Here is a 23,700-nt window from a genome sequence, read left to right on the forward strand (position 1 = left end):
CAACAAGACATATTAGTAGAATCTATGCATATAAGCATGCATAACATACAATTCTGACAGCTAATTGCAACGAATGCAAATTGATTTTCATCAACAACAATGTTATCCTCGTACTTCTAATATTGTTTCTTTACCCCTCTATTCGAATTGAACTTTTTTTTTTTTTTTTTTTTCTGAGTGAGTCGGTTTCGAATCTGTTTAAAATAATCTATCAGACCGTTGATATGCTAAATATTAAATAAAAAATGAAACAAATAATCCACTACATGAGACGTGTCACAAACGCGGACATAATTACAAACACGTATCCTCATTTGACCAAGACTAGCTTAATTTTCTCGAGAACCAAACAGAAGCCAGATCCCCCCACTCGAAAAAGGGAAATCGCTAACATGTGACATGACCCCAAAAAGAAAAACATCCCGCACGTGCAATCATGTCCAAAGCAAGGGCTGTGGGACCCGCATGTCGCATGCACACGTTTACCAAGCAAAAGCTGTAAAGATTCTTTGAGTTATGCCTCCACACGTGCAATCACCAGCATATCATTTGTGGTATATATAATTATATATAGTCCACATGCACGTGCGTGCATGTCGCCAAAAGGAAAAAAAAAATCAAGGGATGAGATCGTGGGACTTGATCGGACGGTGCGGAGTGCGTCTCGCTGTTCTGCTTCCCAAGACTATTGTGGGAACGGGGAAGTGACAATTGGGATGAGACTTTGAGCCAAATGATTAGAGATTGGTTTGACCAAAAATCGTGTACATCTTTGACCGCACGTGAGGCACAGCGTGTGTTTTGCTGTACTTTACATTTGTATACTAAAGAGGATAATTATATAATAATAAGCATAAATAAGTGAAAAATATTATACCCAAGAAAAATAAATAAATACAAATAGACAAGAGAAAAATTTATGAAAAATGATTTCAATAGCTCGGACTTAGATTACTTATGCAGGTTTAATCATTATTTCTCTATGGATAAACTCTAAATTGGGTTGAATTTTTTTTTTTTCAGCTCAGCATATTAAATTTAATAAATTAATATTTGTTTTTAAAGCACGTGATTTTTATATACATTTTTAATAAAATTAATAGAGTATATGACATATATTTTTAAAAGATGTGTTTGATGTTATTTTATTGTATTTTTTATTTTTTTTTTGTAAATTTATTATTGAATTTGTAAAACCTACACGTGGTCACATAGAATGAAACCAAACATTTCTCTATTCTTAAAGTATGTTATTCTCACTTACTTGTGAGAATCACATGCTTCAACGATAAATTTCAATTTATTAAAGTGAGTTGGAAGAACTTTCTTCATAATTTACAAGAAACTTTACCTTTTCCTAAATATTTGTTGAAAATAAGATGTTTTAGTCATGAGAATTGCTATTTATCCTTTTCTTCTTCTTCGATCTTCTCTCATACAATTTTTTTTTTTTTAAGAAAAAAAATCTATAAGAGAAGAACAGGAGAAGAACGTTTAAATATTTCTTTGGAAAAAAATACAAATAATTCTTTCAAACTACCACTTTATTATCAATACCCCCTCAAACTACTAATTGTGTCAATTTTCTCCATAAACTACCAAAAAATGTCAATATTCCTCCTAATGACAAAAATACATTTCATAAAATTATTAATTTTTTTTTAAAAAAAAAAAACTAAAAAAATTATTTAAAAAAATCTAAAATAACAAAAAGCTACACAAAAAAACTAAAAAAAAAATTAATTAATTGTGAGATAAAATCCATTATATTCTAGCAAAATTTCAGAGAATTTTATTTATTGAAACGAGTCTTCAAAGCTTTGTCGCCTGTTTTAATGACACCCATGGATGCAAAGACAGCAAGATCCATATGCAGTTTCACTTTTGGCTGTCCTCTACCATCTCAAGCCATAAAATATAGAGAATCTTCATGGAGTGTGTTTGGAAAAGCAAAAAGCTTGAGATATATATATATATATATATATTAGGGGAAACTTTAAATGAAACATTTGTGATATGATTATGAAAAGATATAATATATGATGGTGTTCTGACTCTACAAAGGATAAAGTAGGCATGGTATAGGAGAAATTAAAGATGGGAATTTTTTAATGTTTTAAATTTTGATCAACGACGTTTAGAATTACTCTCATTTTTTACCTTTATAAAAAATAAAAAGGAAAAAAAGAAGAAGAAGAAGAAAAGGAAGAAGTATATAACTTATGAAGATATAAAATTACTTTAACTTAAGAAAAAAATAAGTAACAATAAATTTGAAATGTAGGTGAATGCTGTACAGCCTCTTTTAATTTCTCATTCCGTTAATATTTTCTGTTAAATTCTAATTAAATGAACAAAAATAACCAAAATACACCATTTTATAAAATAAAAAACACTAATCCAAATGTGACCCATGGTTGCCCAGTGGGTCATCAACCCTCATTTTATTTTATTTTTGTTCTTTTTTTACTTTTTTTTACTTTTTTGGATTTTTTTTAAAATTTTAATTTGTTTATAAAGGATATATTTGTATTTTTAAAAAACTTAAACATTTCAGTACTTATTAGTTGTTTGAGTTAACAAAAAAATCCAATAATTTGGAGAATAAGTGAACTTTCCTTTAACTTAACTAAATATTGATCCCGGAATTAAGTGACAACAATATAGAAATTAATTATGATAACAAAACAACCAAACAAAAGGAAAAAGACAGCATATATATATATATATATGATCGACCAAGTACCAACGTCATTATCTCTTGTTCTCTTTACTTTTGAATAAATCACAATAAATATGTCTCATGAATTTTTCTACATCCATCTGCTGAGGCAACACGAAAATTTAAACCATTTTGCTCGAGATAAACACCTGTTTCCTTGTGATTCTCTCGCACACCATCATCACAATAAATATTTTACGAAAATAAGTGTCCCCTTAACAGTCATATAATAGATTATATTTTAAAAACTGCCGTAATAAATGTCACATCAACGTAGAAGAGATTTGCTTTAATACGTGTTTGGTGTCATTCTTCTACATTTTTTTTTTTCTTTTTTGCAAATTTTTTGTTGAATATGTGGGAATCACATATAGTTTAATAGATTAAATGGTAAATTTGCACACTTTTTGTATAAAAATTGACAAAAGATGATGTCTAAAATAATAAAACAAAGGGAAAATTTTAATTTTTCCCATGAAGTTGTCACCGATTTGCATTTCTACCACCAATGTTTCAATTTTGTTAATTGTACCCCATTAAGTTTCAGAAATTTTCAATTTAGGAAATCCGTCCAAATCAACCGTCTGACTTAACGAAACTCGGCCTATATGCCGCGTACGTGCCCTTTTTGATAAAATTGCCCTCTTCAAAATGGCACTATTTTGGACATGGAAACCAAAATTGCCCTCTTAAAAATGGTGTGGTTTTGTAAGTCTTCTTCAAGCTTCAAAACGGCACCGGTTTTTAAGACAGGCCCTAAAACAAAGACGGCCTCGTCGGGGAAGACGACCTCGACGGAGATGGACTGGCAACGTGCATGTCATCTATGACGGAGATGGACTGCGCAGTGGATGCCAGCGCGGAGGCCTTCTGGAGTCGGCCAAACTCCAAAGTGACCTCCTCCAAGCTTCAAAATTGCACCGTTTTGAAGACGGGCCCTAAAACAAAACCTAGATCTCGTCGAGGAAGACGGCCTTGACAGATGCCAACGTAGCAGCCTCCTGTCGTCGGGGACACAACTTCACCCTAGCTCAACCACCTTGGCCTCCAGCGACAATTCTGTGTCATTAAACGACTCGGCCGAAATCGACGAAACAAAGTACCGTCAATTTCGGCCGACGCTAGGAGGCCTCCGCGCTAGCATCCGCTGCGCAATCCATCTCCGTCAAGGACGACCCGCTCGCCGCCAACCAATTGACGTCGTCTTCCCCGACGAGGCTGTCTTTGTTTTAGGGCATGACGTTTTGTATCAAAACGCTGCCGTTTTGTTTCCCAAAAATTTTGGTTTTGGTGTTTCACAACACGGTGCAGTTTTGTAGACGGCATTCTCGTCCATTTTCATCCCTAACAAGCACGTGAACGGCACATAAGCCGAATTTCGTTAAGTCAGACGATTGATTTGGACGGATTCCTTAAATTAAAAATTTCTGAAATTTAATGGTGTGCAATTAATAAAATTGAAACATTGGTGATAGAATTGCAAATTGGTGACAACTTCATGGGGATAAATTGAAGTTTTCCCTAAAACAAAACATTTCTCCTCATATAAACTAGTGGATTGCAAAAGAGATTGACAAGAAATAAGTAAAAGATGGATGTGTAACTTCTTCTTCTTTTTTTTTTTTTCTAAAAATAAATGTTTGGTTTCCACCTCTTATCCATCTTCATACAGAAAATGGACAAATTCGCTGTTGAATTTGTAGGATGTGTGGGTCCCATATATTCAATTGTGAATTTGTAAAAGAGATGGTCAAAAGATGTGTAACAGCTATCTTTTTATAAGAGAAATGTTTGATCTCTATCTCTTGTCAATTTCTGTAAAAAAAAAAAAAGAAAAAAAGAAGTTGACAAATTCACCCGTAAATCTGTAATACCCACAAAAGAGATGAATGTGTAACCGTTTTCTTTTTCTAATTATACTATTATTATAATTAGAAACTCCATTAATTATTATGAAATTAAGTTCATAAAATTTGGATGCTCATCTTTTCTTTTGTTCAGGGGAAAAGCAATGTTATAATATATATATATATATATATATATATTTTTGAATGTTAATTTGTGTCTGTTATTGTTAGGATCTGGTTCGTAGAGTCCCATGATATTGTCGATTTAAAGCTTTGAAAGTGGGAGACTACAAGGATATGTTGAGCTGTATATATATATATATATATATCCGTAATAGGAAGAGAAGTGCATGTTTGAATCTCTCACACGTGCAATTAGAGAGAAAAAAAAAGAATCTCTCACACGTGGGGGGAGAGCCTCGTACGGACACGAGGTGGGATCCCATGATTGGAGGAGAACACGTGGGACAGCTAGGCACACACGTGGGGGGATCTAATCATATGCCGACCAATTCCCTTATTCTCGAATCATCGTGCTAAGCTCCATGCCCCACTTGTGGTAGATGCACACACACATATGTCCTACCACTAGGACAATTTGCAAATTAATTAATTAACTACTATACGAGGACAATCATAGAATCTACGAGGACAATATTAACAGCAAAACAATTTGCTTTATTAATATGCTAGCTTCTTTTTTTGTTTTTTTTTTTATTCATTGCTAGTTCTTTCCATTGGTGCGAAATTTATTTATTTTGTGAAAATGAGCCATGAACAAAACATTCAAAATGATAAGTTTATAAAACATGCATGTAAAAGATAATAAATATTAAATTGCATCGTATGATATGGTACATTGGTATGTACAGGATAATGGTCATGGGGCTTACTATTTATACAGATTAACCCTATGATCAGAGAGATTTATGATTATGTTCTGATGAGCTTTTGATTCAATTATTGTTTTGTGATTGACACACCATTTACGAATGAGGGTCACAGTTAAAGCTTTGCTAGTAACGTGTGCTACTAGAGGTCAGACTCGATTGGGTTGCTAGTATATGGCGGTATACATACGATATCTTAGGTACTGGTGTTGTCTGCCGGGAATGGGTTAATATCTTGGGTAGACTAAATGGAGTTGAACTATAACATGATCCTCTTATTTCAGCATATATTATATCTATATTGCATCCATAATGACATTATCAAATGATAAATTGTAACTTTGCATTGTTATATGTGATTTATATTTTAAACATCTGAGTTCACCCGATAACTTACGCACATTGTGTATTATTACTCATTAAGTCGTGAACTTACACTTGTATTTTTTTCATATATGAAACATGTGTTGTTTTATATATAGTTTTATATGACGGTTCCCAATAGGCATTTGGTACTTTTGGAGAGTGTGCTCAATATCATCTTTGAAGAGCAGGATCTGATGTGGTTAGCCTCAAATGTGGAGCGACAGTGGTGATACCTGCCGTGACATGATCGAGATTTTTTTTATTCTTTATCTTCTTAAGTGTAGGCTTTAAAATTGATGTTATGTTATGACTCGTAAATTTAGTTTTGAAATATTATATTATACTTTGATGACTAGTCTTTTGATTGTACTTATGGAGATGTGGTTATTTATGTTATGATCCTTTAATCTTGCTCTGGCTGTTCATATATATTGTGAGTGAGGATTTTAATTGATATCTTTAAGTTATAAGTGAAAGTCTTCCGCTGCAGACTCTCTTTAGAGAGGATGAGATGCATGTGGTCTATTTCTTATGAAATGATATTGAGAAGCGAACTATGAAGTTAACTACTAGTTAGTTAATTCACTGAGGCGTTAAACCGTGCGGTAAGATGACCATGAGCTTACTATACGGGCTTGACCCTATGATCACAAGGAATTACAATTATGTTATGATGAGCATTGGATCTAATGGTTGTTTTGTAACCAGCGCACTATGTTTGAATGGGAGTAACAGTTATGACTTTGCTAATAGCGTAGGCCACCTGATGTCGAACTCGGTCAGGCTGCTAGTAAATAACGGTATACGTACAATATCCGGAAGACTGGTGTTGTATTACAGATCACTCGAGACAGCGTCAGAGTTATGCCTTGTTAATTATTTAAAATAAACTACCTTTCATTAGGTGTAACAATGAATGCAATACACATCATTTTTGTGAAAACCCACATTTATAATTCCAAAATTATTGAAAATATTTATTTAATAAGTCATGGACTTATGCAATTTCTTTTCTTCTCTGTCAAACACCTCGTTGTTTATGGCTTAGCAGGTTGCGAGGTGGTAAAGTGAGAAATTCGTTGGGGTAAAGATTTGTATCAAGCAAATGACTCGTATTGTCAGTTTGAGTAGTTAATAGTTTTTTTTTTTTTTTTTTTTGAACAAATAGCATGTGCTATATTATATTACTGAAAAAAGCCCCAGTGCAATGACAAATACAAGAGGTTCAAGACCTCCTACATCATAAGCCAGATAAATCTGAATTGAACATCAACCTAAACAATACATAATCATTACAGGGATGACAATGAGCCACTCTTTACATTTAAGCACAATCAACAAATAAAAGAGGGCAGATCTAGCACCTAAGCCTACAAATAGTCCAGTAACATTTAAGCATCACAGATGCAAACTTTGAAGAGAAAATAAAAAACAGCAAAAAACAACCCTATACTTAATTGCTATAATAATGTATGTTTGGAGGCTGAGTTTATGTATTAAATGTTTAATGTTAAAAGTCTTATATTATGGGTGTGTTTAGTAAAGATTGTTTGAGGTTTTTTTTTTTTTTTTTTTTTTAAGTAATATTAAAAAGTGATTAATGTGATATATATAGTAAAAAAAAAATTATATGGAAAAATGAAAAAAAAAAAATTGTTTTGTAGTAGATTTTTATTTATTTATTTAAATAGTAATAAAACAATGATTAATGTGATATAAAAAGTTGAAAAAAAAAGAAGTTTTGAAGCTAATTTTTTTTTTTTTTTTTAAGAAAAAATCAAAATAAGGGAAGAGATGAGGAGGGTGGTTACCAAACATACCATAATTTCTGTTTTCTGCATGCTTTTTACTTAGATAAGTATATCAGTAATTACCCCAGTCAGTTATCAACTAAATAATTTCAAAGTTAAATAAATAAAACTACATAATTTTGAAGAGGTTACAAAGGAGAAATAATATTACGAAAATTTGTAACGTCGTTTACGTCCTCAATTGCCAATAAAATTGGAGTGTCGGTTTAAGTTACCTCATGTTAAGGACTTGAGATTTATCATTTGGTGTGCATGTGTGGTGGTGGGTTTTAGGCCTCACACGACCAATAATTTTTGTTTTTTATTTTGTTTAAAATAAAAAAAATGATAATCACGTAACGTAAGTGCAGCATAAGATGGGAAAGAGCGAGTGAGTCAATAATGATTACTTGGTGGGACTTTATTTGTCCAAAAGTCCCGAGGTTCTCCACGTGACAATCACGCTACGAGATTTGTGAAAGATTTGGTGGGTGGGGAAGAGGAAGAACACCTTTAGTGTTGTGTAAAGTTCTGATTCGTTACGTCAAATCAACTTGATATCAACAAATATTTCCGACCCCAATCCTCTTTAAAAATGATTTTTACATTCTGTTAAAAATAATAATAATAATAATTTTACACAATACGATGGTTTATAAAATAAAACATATTATTTATATGAGATCTATGTACATAAGTCTTCCCAATATATCTTGTTATACAATATATATATATATATATATATATATATATATATATATATATATGTGCGCAAATAAATTCAGTCAATCATTTCATTTCTAATACGACAATATATGTCAACTCAATTTAAAGGGTTATTCTACGTATATATATTGTAAGGTACCCATTATTTATATCTTTTTCAAAAATCATACTTACCCTTGAATTGTTATGCAATTTATAATAAATTATTTTTAAGAGTTAGTAATTAAATTAATATCTTTCCAAAATAATTTAAAAAAAATGTTATATGTATCATTTCTGTTTAACAAATGACATAAAAAATCCAAAGAAAAAAAGGGAACATTACAATTTTTTAGTAGTTTAAAAAATATTATTTCAAATAAAAGTTTTGGAGAATATTACAAATTGCTTGGTAGTTAAAAAGTTAGTCTACTTTCTTTCTTCTCCTTTTTTTTTTTTTTTTTTAAATTTTTGATTCATTTAATTATTTAATTAATATTTTTAACACTTCTCTCCTCCATAAAAAGTTATGTTGTAAAATCTTACATGGCAGGCTGCATAGATTAACTCAAAAACATCAAAATAAACAAACAAGACAAAAATAAAAGATTCAATACACTGTTCGTCTGTTTGCAGGTCGCTCACCGATGCGTAATTACCACGCACCGACCGACAATAAATGGCACGCGAAGGGCAAAATAACCATGTATTTACAATTTTGAATTCCTTGAGCTAGACAAAAATTGAAAGGAGGAATTCTATCATGTCCACATATGTACTAATCGAAGACACACGACATTTTCTTCTGTCTTATTGGTTGGTGTGTCTCCAACCACTTGTACTGGAAAACATAGCATTTTCAGAGCTGATATTTCTGTTACTTTCATATAGTATTTTGGTATTTATTTATTTATTATTATTATTCAAGAATGGCTTTAAATTGCTTAAAAACCAAGCAAATGACAAATCTAGCCTATAGAGATTTAGCATTGCCGTGGATTTTGTCATTGTGTTATGTGTATGTGATTGCGTGGAAGTCTTTTTGGGTTGGTCTCGTCACCCAACACCATTGTCTTTCAATTGTTTAAATTGTTTTATTCGTGGACTCTAACTTCATTTGTGACTACAATCTTCTCATTAGAAACTTCTTATTTTTCTTTTAATTAAATATATATATATATATAAAAAAATAATAGGAAGAATTGTTAGATTGTTATATGAAGTTTTTGGAGTTTTCAAATGTTACAAATAACAAATAACTCCCTTTTATACAAATTCGTATATTCTTCCGATAAGATCATTACAAAATTATAATTTTATTTTAAAAAATTATATATAAAAAAAAAGGGTTTGGATTGGCCGGGCAAGCGACCATCCCTATGGCCATTGGAGTTGCCGACAACACTAACCCAAACTTTTTTTTTTAAAGGTAAATTTATAATTTCCTAATGACAATGTTAAAAAATAGTTAAAATTTGTGCGAAATAGGTTATTTGTTACACAAGCATATACTAAAGAGTTATTTGTCACTTTTAATGGTTTGTTTGAGTTTGCGATTTGAAAACGTATGATTTAAAAATAACGATTCTAAAATGTGTGATTTTTTTTTTTTAAATGCAGTTAAATGTTAGTTAAAATCGTAGTTTGATCTCTAAAATCACAGTATAGCTTTTAAAATTATGCATTTTTAAAAACACATATACTCTTGTTTGCTATTTGAAAAATATGTTTTTAAATCATAATTTTTTCTTTTTTTTTTTAAAAAAAAATCATTCTCAAACAATACATTTTGTACATTACAAAATTAAAGTGCCAAACACAGTCTAAGAAAATAAATCAAGAAAATCACCTGACTACTTCACATTTTTTTTTTTTTTTTTTTGGGTGCTAATTACTATCATAATTTTCCTCTGGTATTGCAATTAAAGAAGAAAATAGGAGCAACAATGATCTGTTACTGCCCCCCAACAAACGTTTATTTTGAATTTTTGACTCATAAATTAAGTTTGTTTCCGGTCTCGGTAAACAGAGCAAAATTAAATGCCAAATGTGTATTTATGGGGAATTTAAAGTTGAAAAGCGAGTACGATTTGCATGTTCCCTTCACAGGTAACCCCCTAATCGTTTTCTTCTCTGACCGGACCCCACCAAACCCCCACCCCCAACCCCACTCGCGTTCCAATCACCACGCGCCGATCAAAAAAAAATCCGCGGACCCCACACCCCTTTGAATGACACTCCGGTTCCGCTTCGTTTTGATTTGATGCTGGCATGCTGGACAAAAGGCCACGACATGGGTCCCACGTGAATGATGATGGGATGCAACACACATGAATCTCCGCCATCATGATGATGAGATCATGATTTGATTTTCCTTTTTAACAGCGCGTGCGTGGGATAACGCGCGTGATCTTACGTGGTTGCGAAGGAAGCCCGTTTGGTCTTCCTAGTCAACGGTCAACGACCGAGAAAGCCGCTTTAGAGACAGGATTGGTAATAAAAACCCCAGACACGACGTTTAACCGTGGTGAAAAAAAAAAAAGGCTCGACAATAAAAGGAACTCTCGGTTACGAAAAAAGCTATTTTTAACCGCGGTTAATTTAGGGGTTTAATCATGGTCTAGAAAGTTGAACCGGGATTGTGTCAAAGCCAGCAAGCCAAGAGCAGAGCAAAGCCAATTATATCATGATTGAGCCAATAGCCTCTCTGACAGAAGTCATCATTAAATCTCTCTCTCTCTCTCTCTCTCTCTCTCTATCTATATATAGTCCCATCCATCCTTTCCACTGTACTGCAGAAAGAAAAAGCTCTGGTGACACCACAACTGCCAAAGCTTGAGTCATTTTCTAGCCTTCTTTTCCGTTTTGCTTTCTCTGAATCCAAACGCTGGGAATCAGAACAAAAATCCCAGATATTTGAAAGAGAAAACAGAGAAGCTTGGTGGGTTTTGTTTTTGTTTTTGTTTTTGTTTTTTTTTCTTGGAGGGAGACATGGGTGAGAAAGATGATGGGTTGGGGCTGGGGCTGGGTCTGGGATTGAGCTTGGGCTCGGGATGTGGTGGGAATCTTCAGACTTCTCTGAATATGAATCCCATTCACAGGCCGCAGCCTTCACAGATGGTGCAAAATCTTGACAAGAGGAGTACTCCTTGGAATGAGATGTTTCAGTTTCCTGGTAAGCTTTCTGTTTTTGCTCTTATGAGATGTTTTTCCTTTTCAAAGTTGAGAATCTGAGAGATTTCAAGATTGATTTCTATGTTGTTAATATGCTACAGTCTTTCAGATGAGACTGTCTCTGCCAAAATGTTTCAAGATTTCAGCTTTCAGATCCGTTCTCTTATCATCTTCTACATATCCATTGCAATATAGGCCTTTGTTTTGTATGGGAATGAAATGTTCAAAATTATTGGATAAATTTTTTGCAAAAAAATTAAACAAAAAGTATGGATTCTACAACACTACAACTCCAAACAAACGTTTTCCAATATGATCATTATCATGTATTTGAATACAATACTGCCATTCTCATGGGCAACCCCTTTCCACGTAAACTTGATCGGAAAGATTTATTCGAAACTCACGTGGAAACAAACACGTTTTTTACAGATCGAAACCCAGATACGAGGCCGTTGCTGGGAGGAGTGGACGTGAACCGGTTGCCGTCGATGGCGGATTGCGAGGATGAAAATGGGGTCTCTTCACCCAACAGCACGGTTTCGAGCTTAAGCGGAAAGAGGAGCGAGAGAGATCCAAACGGCGACGAGAACGACGCCGAGAGGGCGTCATGCTCTCGCGGCAGCGATGACGAAGACGGGGCCGGCGGCGACACGTGCCGGAAGAAGCTCCGGCTTTCAAAGGAGCAGTCTCTGGTTCTGGAGGAGACCTTCAAGGAGCACAATACTCTCAATCCGGTGAGTGGCATTATTGTTAATTTTGTGTCACACAAAGGGTGTTTTTATGCCTGCATGTGGGTTTATTTTTGCTGAAATTGGATTATGCACGATTGAATCGGATGACGTGGCAGCGTAGATTAATTTTTAAATATTAATTTTATTTTTGTGAGTCATGGGGGTGGCAATTTGGTTATTTAATGGTGAGATAAGGGTAAAATCTGAAAATGGGTTTGTGGTGGTGGACGTGTTTTTTCAGAAGCAAAAGCTGGCATTGGCAAAGCAGCTGAACCTGAGCCCGAGACAAGTGGAGGTGTGGTTCCAGAACAGGAGGGCAAGGTGAGATAATTTCTCTACTGAATCAGGGGTATTGTTGGTATTTACTACAAGGGCATAAAAGGGATGTTATGGTCTTTTTTACCTGAAAGAAGCGAGTGTTTTTTGTAACATAACTGCGCTTACTTTCACAAGTTCCATGTGTGAGCATTCAATGGGATGCGTCCAAATTTTGTAACATAACTGCGCTTACTTTCACAAGTTCTGTTGGTTGGAAGCAATGAATAACTCCCCCCACAGAATTAATGGTGGATTTGGATTCATCTCTCTCTAGGTGCGTTACCCCGGCTGGCCTATAACTTAACCTAAAGGGTAACGCGTCAAAGAGTAATGCTATTTAGTAGACTGTTGTACGATTGTTATGCAATCGAGATGTCGATTTCACGTTGTTATAGTTGTATGACAGTTGTATAGGAGATATACGATATATTTCGATCCGGTTTTTCATGACGTAACGAGTTTTTTTTTATGGATTTTGTCAAATTGATGCAGGACCAAGTTGAAGCAAACGGAGGTGGATTGTGAGTACTTGAAGAGGTGTTGTGAGAATCTAACAGAGGAGAACAGGCGGCTGCAGAAGGAGGTGCAGGAGCTTAGGGCACTGAAGCTCTCGCCACAGCTTTACATGCACATGAACCCTCCCACCACGCTCACCATGTGCCCTTCATGTGAGCGTGTGGCCGTCTCATCGTCGTCCTCCTCGTCCTCTGCCGCTACTTCTTCCGCTGTTGCTCCGACCGGCCCAATCCGCCACCCAATGGGCCCCAACGTCCAACGTCCCGTACCCATCAACCCGTGGGCGACGTTACCGATCCATCATCGACCGTTCGATGCCCCTGCTCCGCGATCGTAATTGTGGTAAAGCTAACGAGTCCATGCAAGGGCATTGTGGTCGGTAGGATGAAATGAAATGGGATATAATGTGTGTGGAAGCGAGGAAAATTGTTGAGGGGGGCATGATAATGAGTGTTAGGAGATAAATTTAGAAGTCAATTAGGGTTTGGGGACATCTGTTTGTTGAGTCGAGTCTTAGATAGAGTTGGATATGAAGTCAAGTCTAGATAGAGAAAAAAAAAAGGTTGTAAGCATTGGACAAGAAAAAGGGAAGGCAAGTAGGATGACTTGAACGATAATAAAGAGAATCTAAAGTCTCTTTTGATTACTTTCTTTGCCCCATGATCATGATCATTTACAAATAACAAGTATTTTAATTAAATAAGTGGGTCAACAAACATGGATTCAAATTTGAAGAAAAAATTTGGTTTTTTTTTTTTTTTAAAGTACAAAATTTAAGAGTAATTTACGAAATGGAAGAGATAAATGTTATTTTTAAAAAATTATTTTAATAAATTCATATATTATTAAAGGTTGGTTTTTACTGTTATATGAAAGTCATGTAACAATTTATTAAATAATATTACTCGAGTAGAATTATGTGGGAAAGGAAAATGGACATCTTTGACATAAGTTTTGTTGACAAATTGATGGATGGCGTATTGTGTGTAAATGGTTGTCAATTAGGGTTGATTAGATAATTTGATTCCGGCTCCTTGTCAACGCCAACAACAATAGAATATGGTGAATTTTTTTTTTTTATATATATTTTTCTCTTTTTTCTGAGCTATTGAATTTTGGGGATTGACTACTTTATGCTAATTCCTTAAGCATGAATTAGTGACAAACAGAATCTAACTGTTCCGATAACCACTACCAATGGCTACCAAAAGTTGGACAATATCACCCATCTAAAAAAGTCCAATTTATTTAATGGGGATAGAGAGTTATAGGCCCATCTTATAGCCCTTATGACCCTGTGATTTTGCAAGGTTAAAAGTGCTTACGGAAAATGTATTGTTTAAGAGTGTTTATAAAAATTGTAATTTGAAAATGTAGAAAAATCTGCATTTTCAAATCACAAGCAATATACGAGTTTAAAAGTCAAATTACGATTTTGCCAAACGCTTAATAGTGTTTTAAAAAAATTATGTTTTCAAATCTTACGTTTTGAAACCGTAAATCAAAACGGATCATTTGTATGTAATGCATCATTTTTTTTTTTTTTTTTTGTCACAATTATATTTAAGTGTTTTTTATAATAATTTTCTTGAAAAGCAAAGTTGGCACAACCCTCGTACATAAAATGTATACAAGAGAGACAACCAAGTTAAATGTGTAAAAAATCTAAAAAGTTTGTAAGGCCTAAAAAATTAGACAAGAAGGATCTCAAGAAAGTAGGTTTTAGAGAAAGCACAATCGTCTTGTAATCCTCAAAGTGGCGACGATTCATTTTCCAAATATTCTATATCAAAAATGAAGGAATAACTTTTCACATAATCTCTTTGATATGTTGACTAGTTGTTTATTTAAAAATGTGATTATTTATGTCAATAGGTAACAAAAAGAACATTATCTATTGCCTTTCGAAATAAAAGGATATTATGAATATATATTACTCGTGTATTATTCACCAATAATCCCTCTCGCATAATATTGCAACTTCAACATTCATCTATTCAAGTCAATAACATTAACTCTAATTAATTTATAGTCATTTCAAAGAAGTTCTTAATTGCAATGGCAATTTTTGCAAGGCAAACTCTTAAAAGTTGTTTTGCCATTATAAGCCTCATCGAACTTTTGAGCACAATTTCTATGACTAGAGATGGTATTAATTGATGACTAATGTTACTCTTGACATCTATTTATTACTCATATCACCGTCTGAAATAACGTGTTTTCAACAGTTTTTCATATCAATCACTTTAAAAAAAGAAAAAAAGAAAGTCATTTACAACATAATGAGTTATCAGCTATACTACATGTCAACCAATGTCTGATTGTTATGTAAATTCACATGTACATCTAACCTTTTTTTATCAAACGGTAAAAACATGGACCATTTTAGACATATAACTTACTTCATGGATCTTCAATTTGGTACAACTTCAAACCCTAGGGACTAAATAAGTAATTTATTCTTTTTATTGTGCAAATATAAATTTGAATTTTGATTTATCCCGTAATTTAGAAAATATACTTTAATAGTTTAAAATAATCTTATATGTTCTCATTTATGCTCCGTTTGTTTTGACGTAAAATGATTTCCGTCATAAAATGATTTCGACGAAATTATTTTCAGAAAAAATGATTTTCTTGAAAATATTTTTCGGTGTTTGGTTCGCACGAAAAAATTACGAAATGCAAAAATTAGAGTTTGGCAAATGTCGCTGGAATCCGGCAATGTCCGGTCGCCATCGCCGGATTCCGGTGAAAAGTTTGACCGGATCCGGCCAAAATGGCCGGATTCCGGCCGGAATCTTCCGGATCAGGCCTGATAAATGGCCGGATCCGGTCATATCCGGCCGGATCCCAGCCATTTTGGCCAGAGCCGGCCGGAATCTTCCGGATCCGGTCATATCCAGCAGGATTCTAGCCGTTTTGGCCAGATCCGGCTGGATCAATAGCCGGATCAGTCCAGATCCGGCCGGAATTTGGTCATCCCGTGGCCGGATTCCGGCGCCGGCACAAATTCCGGTGACCTGATTCCGGCGCCGGCATGATTCCGGCGACCGGATGTTCTCGGACTCCGACGCCGACTAGATTCCGACGACCGGATGTTGTCGGACTCCGACATCGACCGAATTCCGACGACCGATAATTGTTAAATTCTGACGATCAGATATCAAACATGCATGTAAGGACGAAGAGTTTCATTTCGGAAAACGATTTACGGTTTTAAAAATTGTAAATCGTTTTCCGAAAATTAAAGAAGCTTTTACGGTCAAACCGAAAATGATTTTCGTTGACCATTATTTTCGCCCCTACCAAACACCGAAAAATGCCGAAATTGTTTTCCAGAAATCATTTTACACCGAAACAAACGGAGCATTAATAGCACTATAAAGTTATTGACTAGACCATTAGGCATAGTTTTCTAAATGACAAAATACCCTTGAACATTGATAAATATACTTTTTGAGTCAAAAATAATCTTCTTTGACAATAAACTTTATATAGTTACTTTTTTCAGTGGAAATTTGAAATTTGAAGTGTCATTAATCATTTTCATAAATATTAAATATGCAAAAATTAGCATACCTACCTTAGAGTTAAATTCTTCATTTCATTTCATGAGCATTGGGATATGGATTAAAACTGTAATTCTCCATAATTTTGTTGAACAAATAATCAAACTATCCTTAAAAGTAGGACAAGCGTCCTACTTAATTCATTTTTTTATTCTTCTTTTTATCATGCTGCATGATATGACCTACTCATTTTAAATTAACGATCCAAATAAAAAGTATTGCATCCAATCTTAGTATTTTACACCGAATCTCAATTCACACCGTTATGTTGTAAATTTATGAAAACTATTCTTCTTTTTAACGTGATGCATGATATGAGCTACTCATTTTAAATTAACGATCCAAATAAAAAGTATTGCATCCAATTTTAGTATTTTGCACCGGATCTCAATTCACACCGTTATGTTGTAAATTTACGGAAACTATTCTTCTTTTTAACGTGATGCATGATATGAGCTACTCATTTTAAATTAACGATCCAAATAAAAAGTATTGCATCCAATCTTAGTATTTTGCACCGGATCTCAATTCACACCGTTATGTTGTAAATTTATGGAAACCGAAGCAACCAAAAAAACACGAGAATCAAAGTTGCAAAGACATAAAAGAAAGGGTTAAATATGTCTGACCCCACGTGGTTTAAAGATTTTATTTTTTGCTTCATGTGGTTTATTTTGTATCGTAGATGGTACCTCTGTCCAACTTCAAAATAATAAAAAAATTAATTAGACATAGGACACGTCACACGTGTCACCTTCTTAAAGGTGTTGACGTGGACTTCTGTCAATTTTTGGACGGAAGTTGAACAGAGGTACCATCTTCGTCTTTAGCCATAAATGAAGTACTATCTACTATACGAAATAAACTATAGGGACAAAAAATAGTCTTTAAACCTTAGGGGGCAAAAAAGTCTTTTAACCCTAAAAGAAAAACAAAAAGACAAGAGAATTAGAAAAAAGCCAGGACAGTGAGGACACATCATATAAAATAAAAACAAACGAAAAATTGATGTGTCACAAAGATAGAAGAATTATTCTACACACAAATTTTCAATGTTCTTACAATGAAGGACAGAGAGCATTATGAGCTGCACTTTGACATAAATGTGTGAGAGGATAACAACAAATGATAGGAAACAAATTCGAATCAAGATGTTGTCTTTTCTGATGGAAGGTGTGGGCGAAATTATACCGTATTCAGTGTGTCAGCAAGGGAACGTAGTATGCATCCCAAACCAGCTATCTCTGTCAGCTTTTCATGGATCCGAAGGCACTGATCGCATGTGGGGCGATCTCCAGTAGACAACCCTCTGTACAAGTACCTGCCACCAATACCACAATCTCAATTTGATAAAATTTGCCAAACATATTTAAGGACAATGGAAAAAAGAAAAAAGAAAAGAAATAACAGTCAAAATTAACCTTTTTGATTTATGGTAAAAACTCTAGCAATTTATAGTAAAGAAATGTACGAAAATCCATACATAAAAAGGGTCTAATGCCTATATGCATAGCTGAATCCATACATTAAAATTATTTAGTAGTACCAGAAGTGAGTTAGAGAAATAAAGGATTAATTTCTTCACGCGATTGTGAGATTTTTCTTTTCCTACTCATTTGAGATTTTACGTAAGATCAACCAACCTACCACCATTGCATATTAAAAATCTTATAAAAATATCAAAAAGTAATTAAAATGTTGCAAATAATGGCCTTCATTACTCGTTTTCACTTTTGCAGCCTCTAGTATATCTTCTAAGAGATATGCTATTTGGTTTTTCCTTCTCCTTCTCCTTCTCCTTCTCCTTCTCCTTCTCCACTACGTGGCATTGTCAATCCACCTTTAGATCAAACTAATTTTATTTTATTTAAAAAAAAATGCTGAATTGCCACATCAGCAAAAAAGGACAATGGAATACAAAATAGCATTTCTCATCTTCTAATACCATCGATTTAATTCTAAGGAGCCAAACTTAATTTCCAATGAATGCAACTGTTTATGTCACAACAGAAACTGATCCCAAAAAAGCATGGTGTGAAATGCAAATGCCAAAACAATAATAGTACATGGAGACGAGTTTCGTGTCATGCATATTAATAAATAGTCATGGACAAGTTGTAAGCTTGCGACATCAACAATGATGTCTAGGCAAAATTCTCCACAGGATGGAACTTTAAGAGTAGTATCTGAATGCATGTCGTATTCTGTCTATTCCTCAATACTTATGCTTAGTAGCCCTATTTCCATCAAGGATCCCCAGACCCAATTCTTGTCTATCTCGATTACTGAATGCCTAAATATAATGCCAGGAAGAGATTAAGACCAAAAGTCTTGCAAAGGTGGAAATGGCAGTTACAGATAAACCAGGTAATCCCATCACCTTTCATTCAGGAGATGACATGATGAATCTAATTCTAATAGTCCATTTTGCCATACAATTTCGCAAGCCAAAAATGGTTTTTAAACAAAATGCAAAAAGTGTTTTGTTTGGAAGTGCATTTTAAAAAAATTGCGGTTTGAAAATGTGAATAATTCTATGTTTTCAAATCCCAGCAAGAAGGTGCATTTTTAAAAACACATGCCAAATTGCGATGTTAAAGGCCAAACTACGATTTTCCAAATGCTCAACTACGATTTTAAAAATCATGTTTTCAAATCGCATATTTTGAAATTGCTATTTTTTAAATCGCATGTTTTGAAACTGCAAAACCAAACGGAGCCTAAGTTATCCAACATGAGTTGTTTAAAGTGTTTTTACATACTTTAATGCATACAAATTAATCCCTCTAAAGGTGAGGTAACGTTTATTGGTGATGGTCTTCCTTTTTTGTTGCCTAACATTTACATTTGACTAAATGCTGATTAAATCATTCTCACTTCGGGTATAAACCATAGCAGATGGATGGATACTTGAATAATTCTCAACAAAATTAAAAGCAAGCTAAAGCAATCAAATAAGAAGATTTCCAATGTCCCAAGGGGAACTAAATCAGAGATAAAGAAAGAAGAAAACTTTCAGGTATAAATCTGAGATGCTTCTTTGAGGACAACTTTCATAAAATAGTTTGTTGAGGCAGTCCAGAACAAGTCTAATGAAGGTTAATATAACTCTCGTACAGGCAGAAAGTTAGATTCAGAGAACAGGATTGGTAAATAATAGAAAGAAAATCTCATGCAGGGAAAATGCCAGAAAGATGGATCTAAACCGTATCAGATTCAAATTCGATAGCCATCAAACAGTCTCCCTAAGCAATAGTCATAGTCATCAAACAACCCCGCAATCTAGCTCTAAAGAACTATCTTTAGCTGCTCTCCAGAATATCCTGCGCCCTAGTTCTCAATTCTTGCAACTTCATAACCACCAAGATACAATCTTTCCACACCCTAATTCAATTCACAAACCTGATGTCTTTTCCTCATCATAACATTTCCTATCCTGAAGCCCACCACAGGCACACATAGACAGCTTTCTCAAATCTGTCCTGCGTCATACCTGGGTTTTCAAAGTTCACTAGTTCAACTGGAAGTGAACTCTCAAATTTGTCACTCAAAAGTATACGAGTATTTAGGCCTTTTATAGCTACAGAATTGACTTTAAAAGATATAATGCAGTAGTAACATACCAGGACAAATTTATCTAATCAGATAGCAATTTTTATTTTTATTTATTTATTTTCTGTATAATGCTTGTTTTGTTAAGTTTTATATGTCACACCAGATACCATTTAGATACCTATCCTCCAAGTATATTATAATCACTTCATTTAAAATTGATATTTTTCATTTAGTCAACTCATCAACACAAGGGACAATCTAGGACAGTTCAAAGTTCTGTTACACTATATACACATTTATTACCTACATTCCACTATATTATGGTATTCTTTTGAGTTGATTTTCCAAATGCATAAAAAACACTAGGGAAAGTCGGGCCAAGTAAAAGGAAAATGAAGAACTTTACATACTTCTCAAGGGCTATGTGGAAAAATGAAGGAAATGAATCTAACATAAATTCCAACTCCTAAAAAGTCCTAATCTAACATAATCAGTATGCTTAAAATGTATGATTCCACTTGACAAAAGAATTTGAGAGACAACTCATACAACAAAAAGCACACAAAAAATTTGAAAAGCAATTTTGGACAAAATTCACATGTTAGTGACAAAGAAAGTAAATTACTGTTTGAGGACTCACTTCATGAGAATATCATAGTACTCAGGATCCAAAGAAGAAAGCATTCCATCCACGTCCTTTATAGCCATTAGAGCTCTATGCACCACTATCCAATTCGCCGACTGCATAACCCCTAGATCACATCAAACTCTCCTCATTTTCACAACAAACTACATCAACTAAAACATAAAACACAACAACGATAATATCTCGCGTTTAATTGCCAAGAAAATGTAGGCAAAATAACCCAAATTGTTACGATTTTCTCGGGAACCGAACAGGGTAAAAAACACAAAAAAAAAAAAATAATAATAATAATAATAATAAAAGAAAGAAAGAAAAACCTAATTTAGAGATAAAGCGAGTCAGAGCAAAACCTTGCAACGTTCGTCTCGGGTCATTGGAGGCGAGCCTTCGAGGGCAGTTTTCAGAGCTTCGACTGGTTTAAGCCTGTACGGACCAGGGAAAAAAAATTCAAATTCATTTTTTTTCCCGGGGGGATTACAGTGTAGAATCGAAGAAATTAGAGGGTTTTACGGCAAATTAAGCAAAAAAGTTGGATGAGAATTGTTACTGTTTGAGTAGGCTCTCGATCTTTCGAGACTTGTGCTCGATTCTGGTGATTATGGCCTCCGCATTGTCTGTTTCCACAAATCCCCCTGTTGCTGCCATTCTCGCTCTCTCTCAGGGATTTTTGTCAGCAGGCCAAGCAATGAGAAAATATTTTCGCGAGAAAGTGATTCATCACCGGTCTGATTCACGAGGTCACTAGACGGTGCCGTTTTATTGGATGGGCTTGAATAAGACCAATCGTCTGGGCTTATATATCCATGCCCCAAGTCACAAAAACAATCGAACCGTAAAATTTCACTGATCTCCTAAATTACCAAAATATTATATTTATAAAATAAATAAAAAAAAAAAAAAACAAATAGAAAGAAAAAGAGAAAGTGAAAAAACACCATCGGCCTCACAGTGGGTCATTTATATATTTATTTTTTTAAAAAAAAGTAGTTTTATTGTTTAATTAAGAATATATTTGACATTTCGCTTGTTAACCATTTGGGTTAACGAATAACTCTAACAGTAGGGGTGATTGAAATGAAGTGATATATTGATCGCTCACATGACAAATTCTTGAAGTTTAAAGGGTATAGGAAAAAAAAAGACGTGATAGTTTGAGAGTTAGTAAAGTTTCTCCTCATTTTTTTTTATTACTTGCTAATGCGTGTCAGTATGTGATTAGAGTTACGCCTGTCTCAAAATTTTTTGTTATTTTTTTTTCCCTTTTTTATTGGCACTGAATTGGTTTGACTAGGGTGATTTTTGGAGCTCCCCACCCTTACCTTGTATTTCCTTGTTTAATGGATTTCTCATCACAGTGATTTTTTTTAGAAAGGAAAAAAATTTGTGGTTTATAACGATATCCAATGACTATAGAGGCCTGATTGGCATGAAACGTTTTACTTCTTTTTGATAAAAAAATATTTTTTTTAATTAAAACAGCCGGTTGGGGGATGTACCCCCAACAAGCATTTCCCAGGACTATAATAAGATAGATGTAATGGTAGTTTTTCTTATATTCTCTCTCCCATGTTGAATCCAAGACTTCTGTTACATATGTATATATATATAAAATTACATTAATATTAGGAAAAAAAAATCATATTTAGTCATTATGTTTTCATTTAATTTGGATTTAGTTATTGAGTTTTTAATTTCAATAATACAATTTTTAGGTTTTGCCAAAATTTAAAATTGGTCCCTTTATCATTTTACCGTCAAAATTAATGATTTGTCATATGTCATGTGTGTCTCATTTGACACGCCAGCATCCATGTCAATACCTTAGTGCAATGACACTTCAGCAAGTGTCAAATTATTAATTAAAAAAAAAAAGACAAAAGACCCATAAAACCCAATCAAATTCAGAAAAACACAAAATCTTTGAGCAAGTTTTGTTGCAACAACAGATCGGAAGACAAATGAATTGGCACTTGTTGACGTGGCAATGTATTGAAGTGTTGATGTGTCGAATGAGACATGTAGCATATGATAAATTATTAATTTTGATGGTAAAGTGACAGCGATGCTTATTTTAAATTTTTAAATTTGGGCTTACCCTAAAGATTGTATTCTTATAATTAAGAACTCAAAAACTAAATCCAAATAAGATGAAAAGCTAGGGATTGAATATGATTTTTCCTTTAATATTATACCAAACCCTCCTGCATGATATAACCCAATATGCTTCCTAATTTGCGATTTTCAAACATGTGAGTTATATTTTTGTCTATTTCTTTCTTGCTTGTTAGTTTAGGTAGATTCGTTAGCCTAATAACAAATTTTTATGAGTGTAATTAGTACTCATACAAAGTATATAAATATTATAAATTGGACAATTTTATTTATTTTTTATTTTTTTAAAAAAATTGAATTAATTTTTTTCTCAACTCAATCTATTAAACTAACATTTATATGTATATTATATAATTTTTTATGTACCTTTTAAATATAATTAACAAAACATAAAACATCTATATTTAAAATATATGATTCTCACGTGTACTTTAAAATATTTAGGAAAAAGTACAAATATCTCATTCAAACTACCATTTAATTGTCAATGTCCTTTCCAAATTACCAATTGTATCAATGTCCCTATCTCAAACTACTAAAAAATTTCAATGTCTCCCCCCCTAAGACCAACAAAAAGACAAAAATTACCCTAAAATTTTTTAATAAGACAAAAATATCCTTATAAACTCGGGAAAAAAAAACTAAAACTAAAAAATAAAATAAAAAACTAAAAAAAAAGAAAAAAAAAACGATTTTAGATTTTTTTTTTAAATAATTTTTTAGTTTTCTTTAAAAAAAAATAATTTTATAAAT

The 23,700-nt window shown here is 33.5% G+C and overlaps 2 protein-coding genes across 2 annotated transcripts; one reads left to right on the forward strand and one right to left on the reverse strand.

Moving 5' to 3' along the window:
• Nucleotides 1–11,039: 11,039 nt before the first annotated feature.
• On the forward strand, nt 11,040–13,708 carry LOC133880648 (homeobox-leucine zipper protein HAT3). The gene is made up of 4 exons (XM_062319628.1): nt 11,040–11,495; nt 11,927–12,231; nt 12,470–12,549; nt 13,039–13,708. Exons 1-4 carry the CDS (start codon nt 11,312–11,314, stop codon nt 13,397–13,399), a joined length of 930 nt encoding a protein of 309 aa, XP_062175612.1. The 5' UTR covers nt 11,040–11,311; the 3' UTR covers nt 13,400–13,708.
• Nucleotides 13,709–17,590: 3,882 nt separating this feature from the next.
• LOC133880185 (actin-related protein 2/3 complex subunit 5A) lies at nt 17,591–21,576 on the reverse strand. Its single transcript, XM_062319081.1, has 4 exons — nt 21,383–21,576; nt 21,186–21,258; nt 20,830–20,930; nt 17,591–17,955 (listed from the first exon to the last, which is right to left on the reverse strand). Exons 1-4 carry the CDS (start codon nt 21,478–21,480, stop codon nt 17,820–17,822), a joined length of 408 nt encoding a protein of 135 aa, XP_062175065.1. The 5' UTR covers nt 21,481–21,576; the 3' UTR covers nt 17,591–17,819.
• Between the last annotated feature and the right edge of the window lie 2,124 nt (nt 21,577–23,700).

Source organism: Alnus glutinosa, chromosome 10, assembly GCF_958979055.1.
Source record: "Alnus glutinosa chromosome 10, dhAlnGlut1.1, whole genome shotgun sequence".
Classification (NCBI taxonomy): Eukaryota; Viridiplantae; Streptophyta; class Magnoliopsida; order Fagales; family Betulaceae; genus Alnus; species Alnus glutinosa.

What these genes read in the sequence shown, in the direction of transcription:
- LOC133880648 (XM_062319628.1), top strand. Translation starts at nt 11,312, where the DNA reads ATGGGTGAGAAAGATGATGGGTTGGGGCTGGGGCTGGGTCTGGGATTG. An exon ending in TGAGATGTTTCAGTTTCCTG is followed by an intron (nt 11,496 to 11,926) that starts GTAAGCTTTCTG and finishes CGTTTTTTACAG; the next exon opens with ATCGAAACCCAGATACGAGG. An exon ending in AGCACAATACTCTCAATCCG is followed by an intron (nt 12,232 to 12,469) that starts GTGAGTGGCATT and finishes GTGTTTTTTCAG; the next exon opens with AAGCAAAAGCTGGCATTGGC.
- LOC133880185 (XM_062319081.1), bottom strand. Translation starts at nt 21,480, where the DNA reads ATGGCAGCAACAGGGGGATTTGTGGAAACAGACAATGCGGAGGCCATA. An exon ending in ATCGAGAGCCTACTCAAACA is followed by an intron (nt 21,259 to 21,382) that starts GTAACAATTCTC and finishes TGGTCCGTACAG; the next exon opens with GCTTAAACCAGTCGAAGCTC. An exon ending in CCCGAGACGAACGTTGCAAG is followed by an intron (nt 20,931 to 21,185) that starts GTTTTGCTCTGA and finishes GGGGTTATGCAG; the next exon opens with TCGGCGAATTGGATAGTGGT.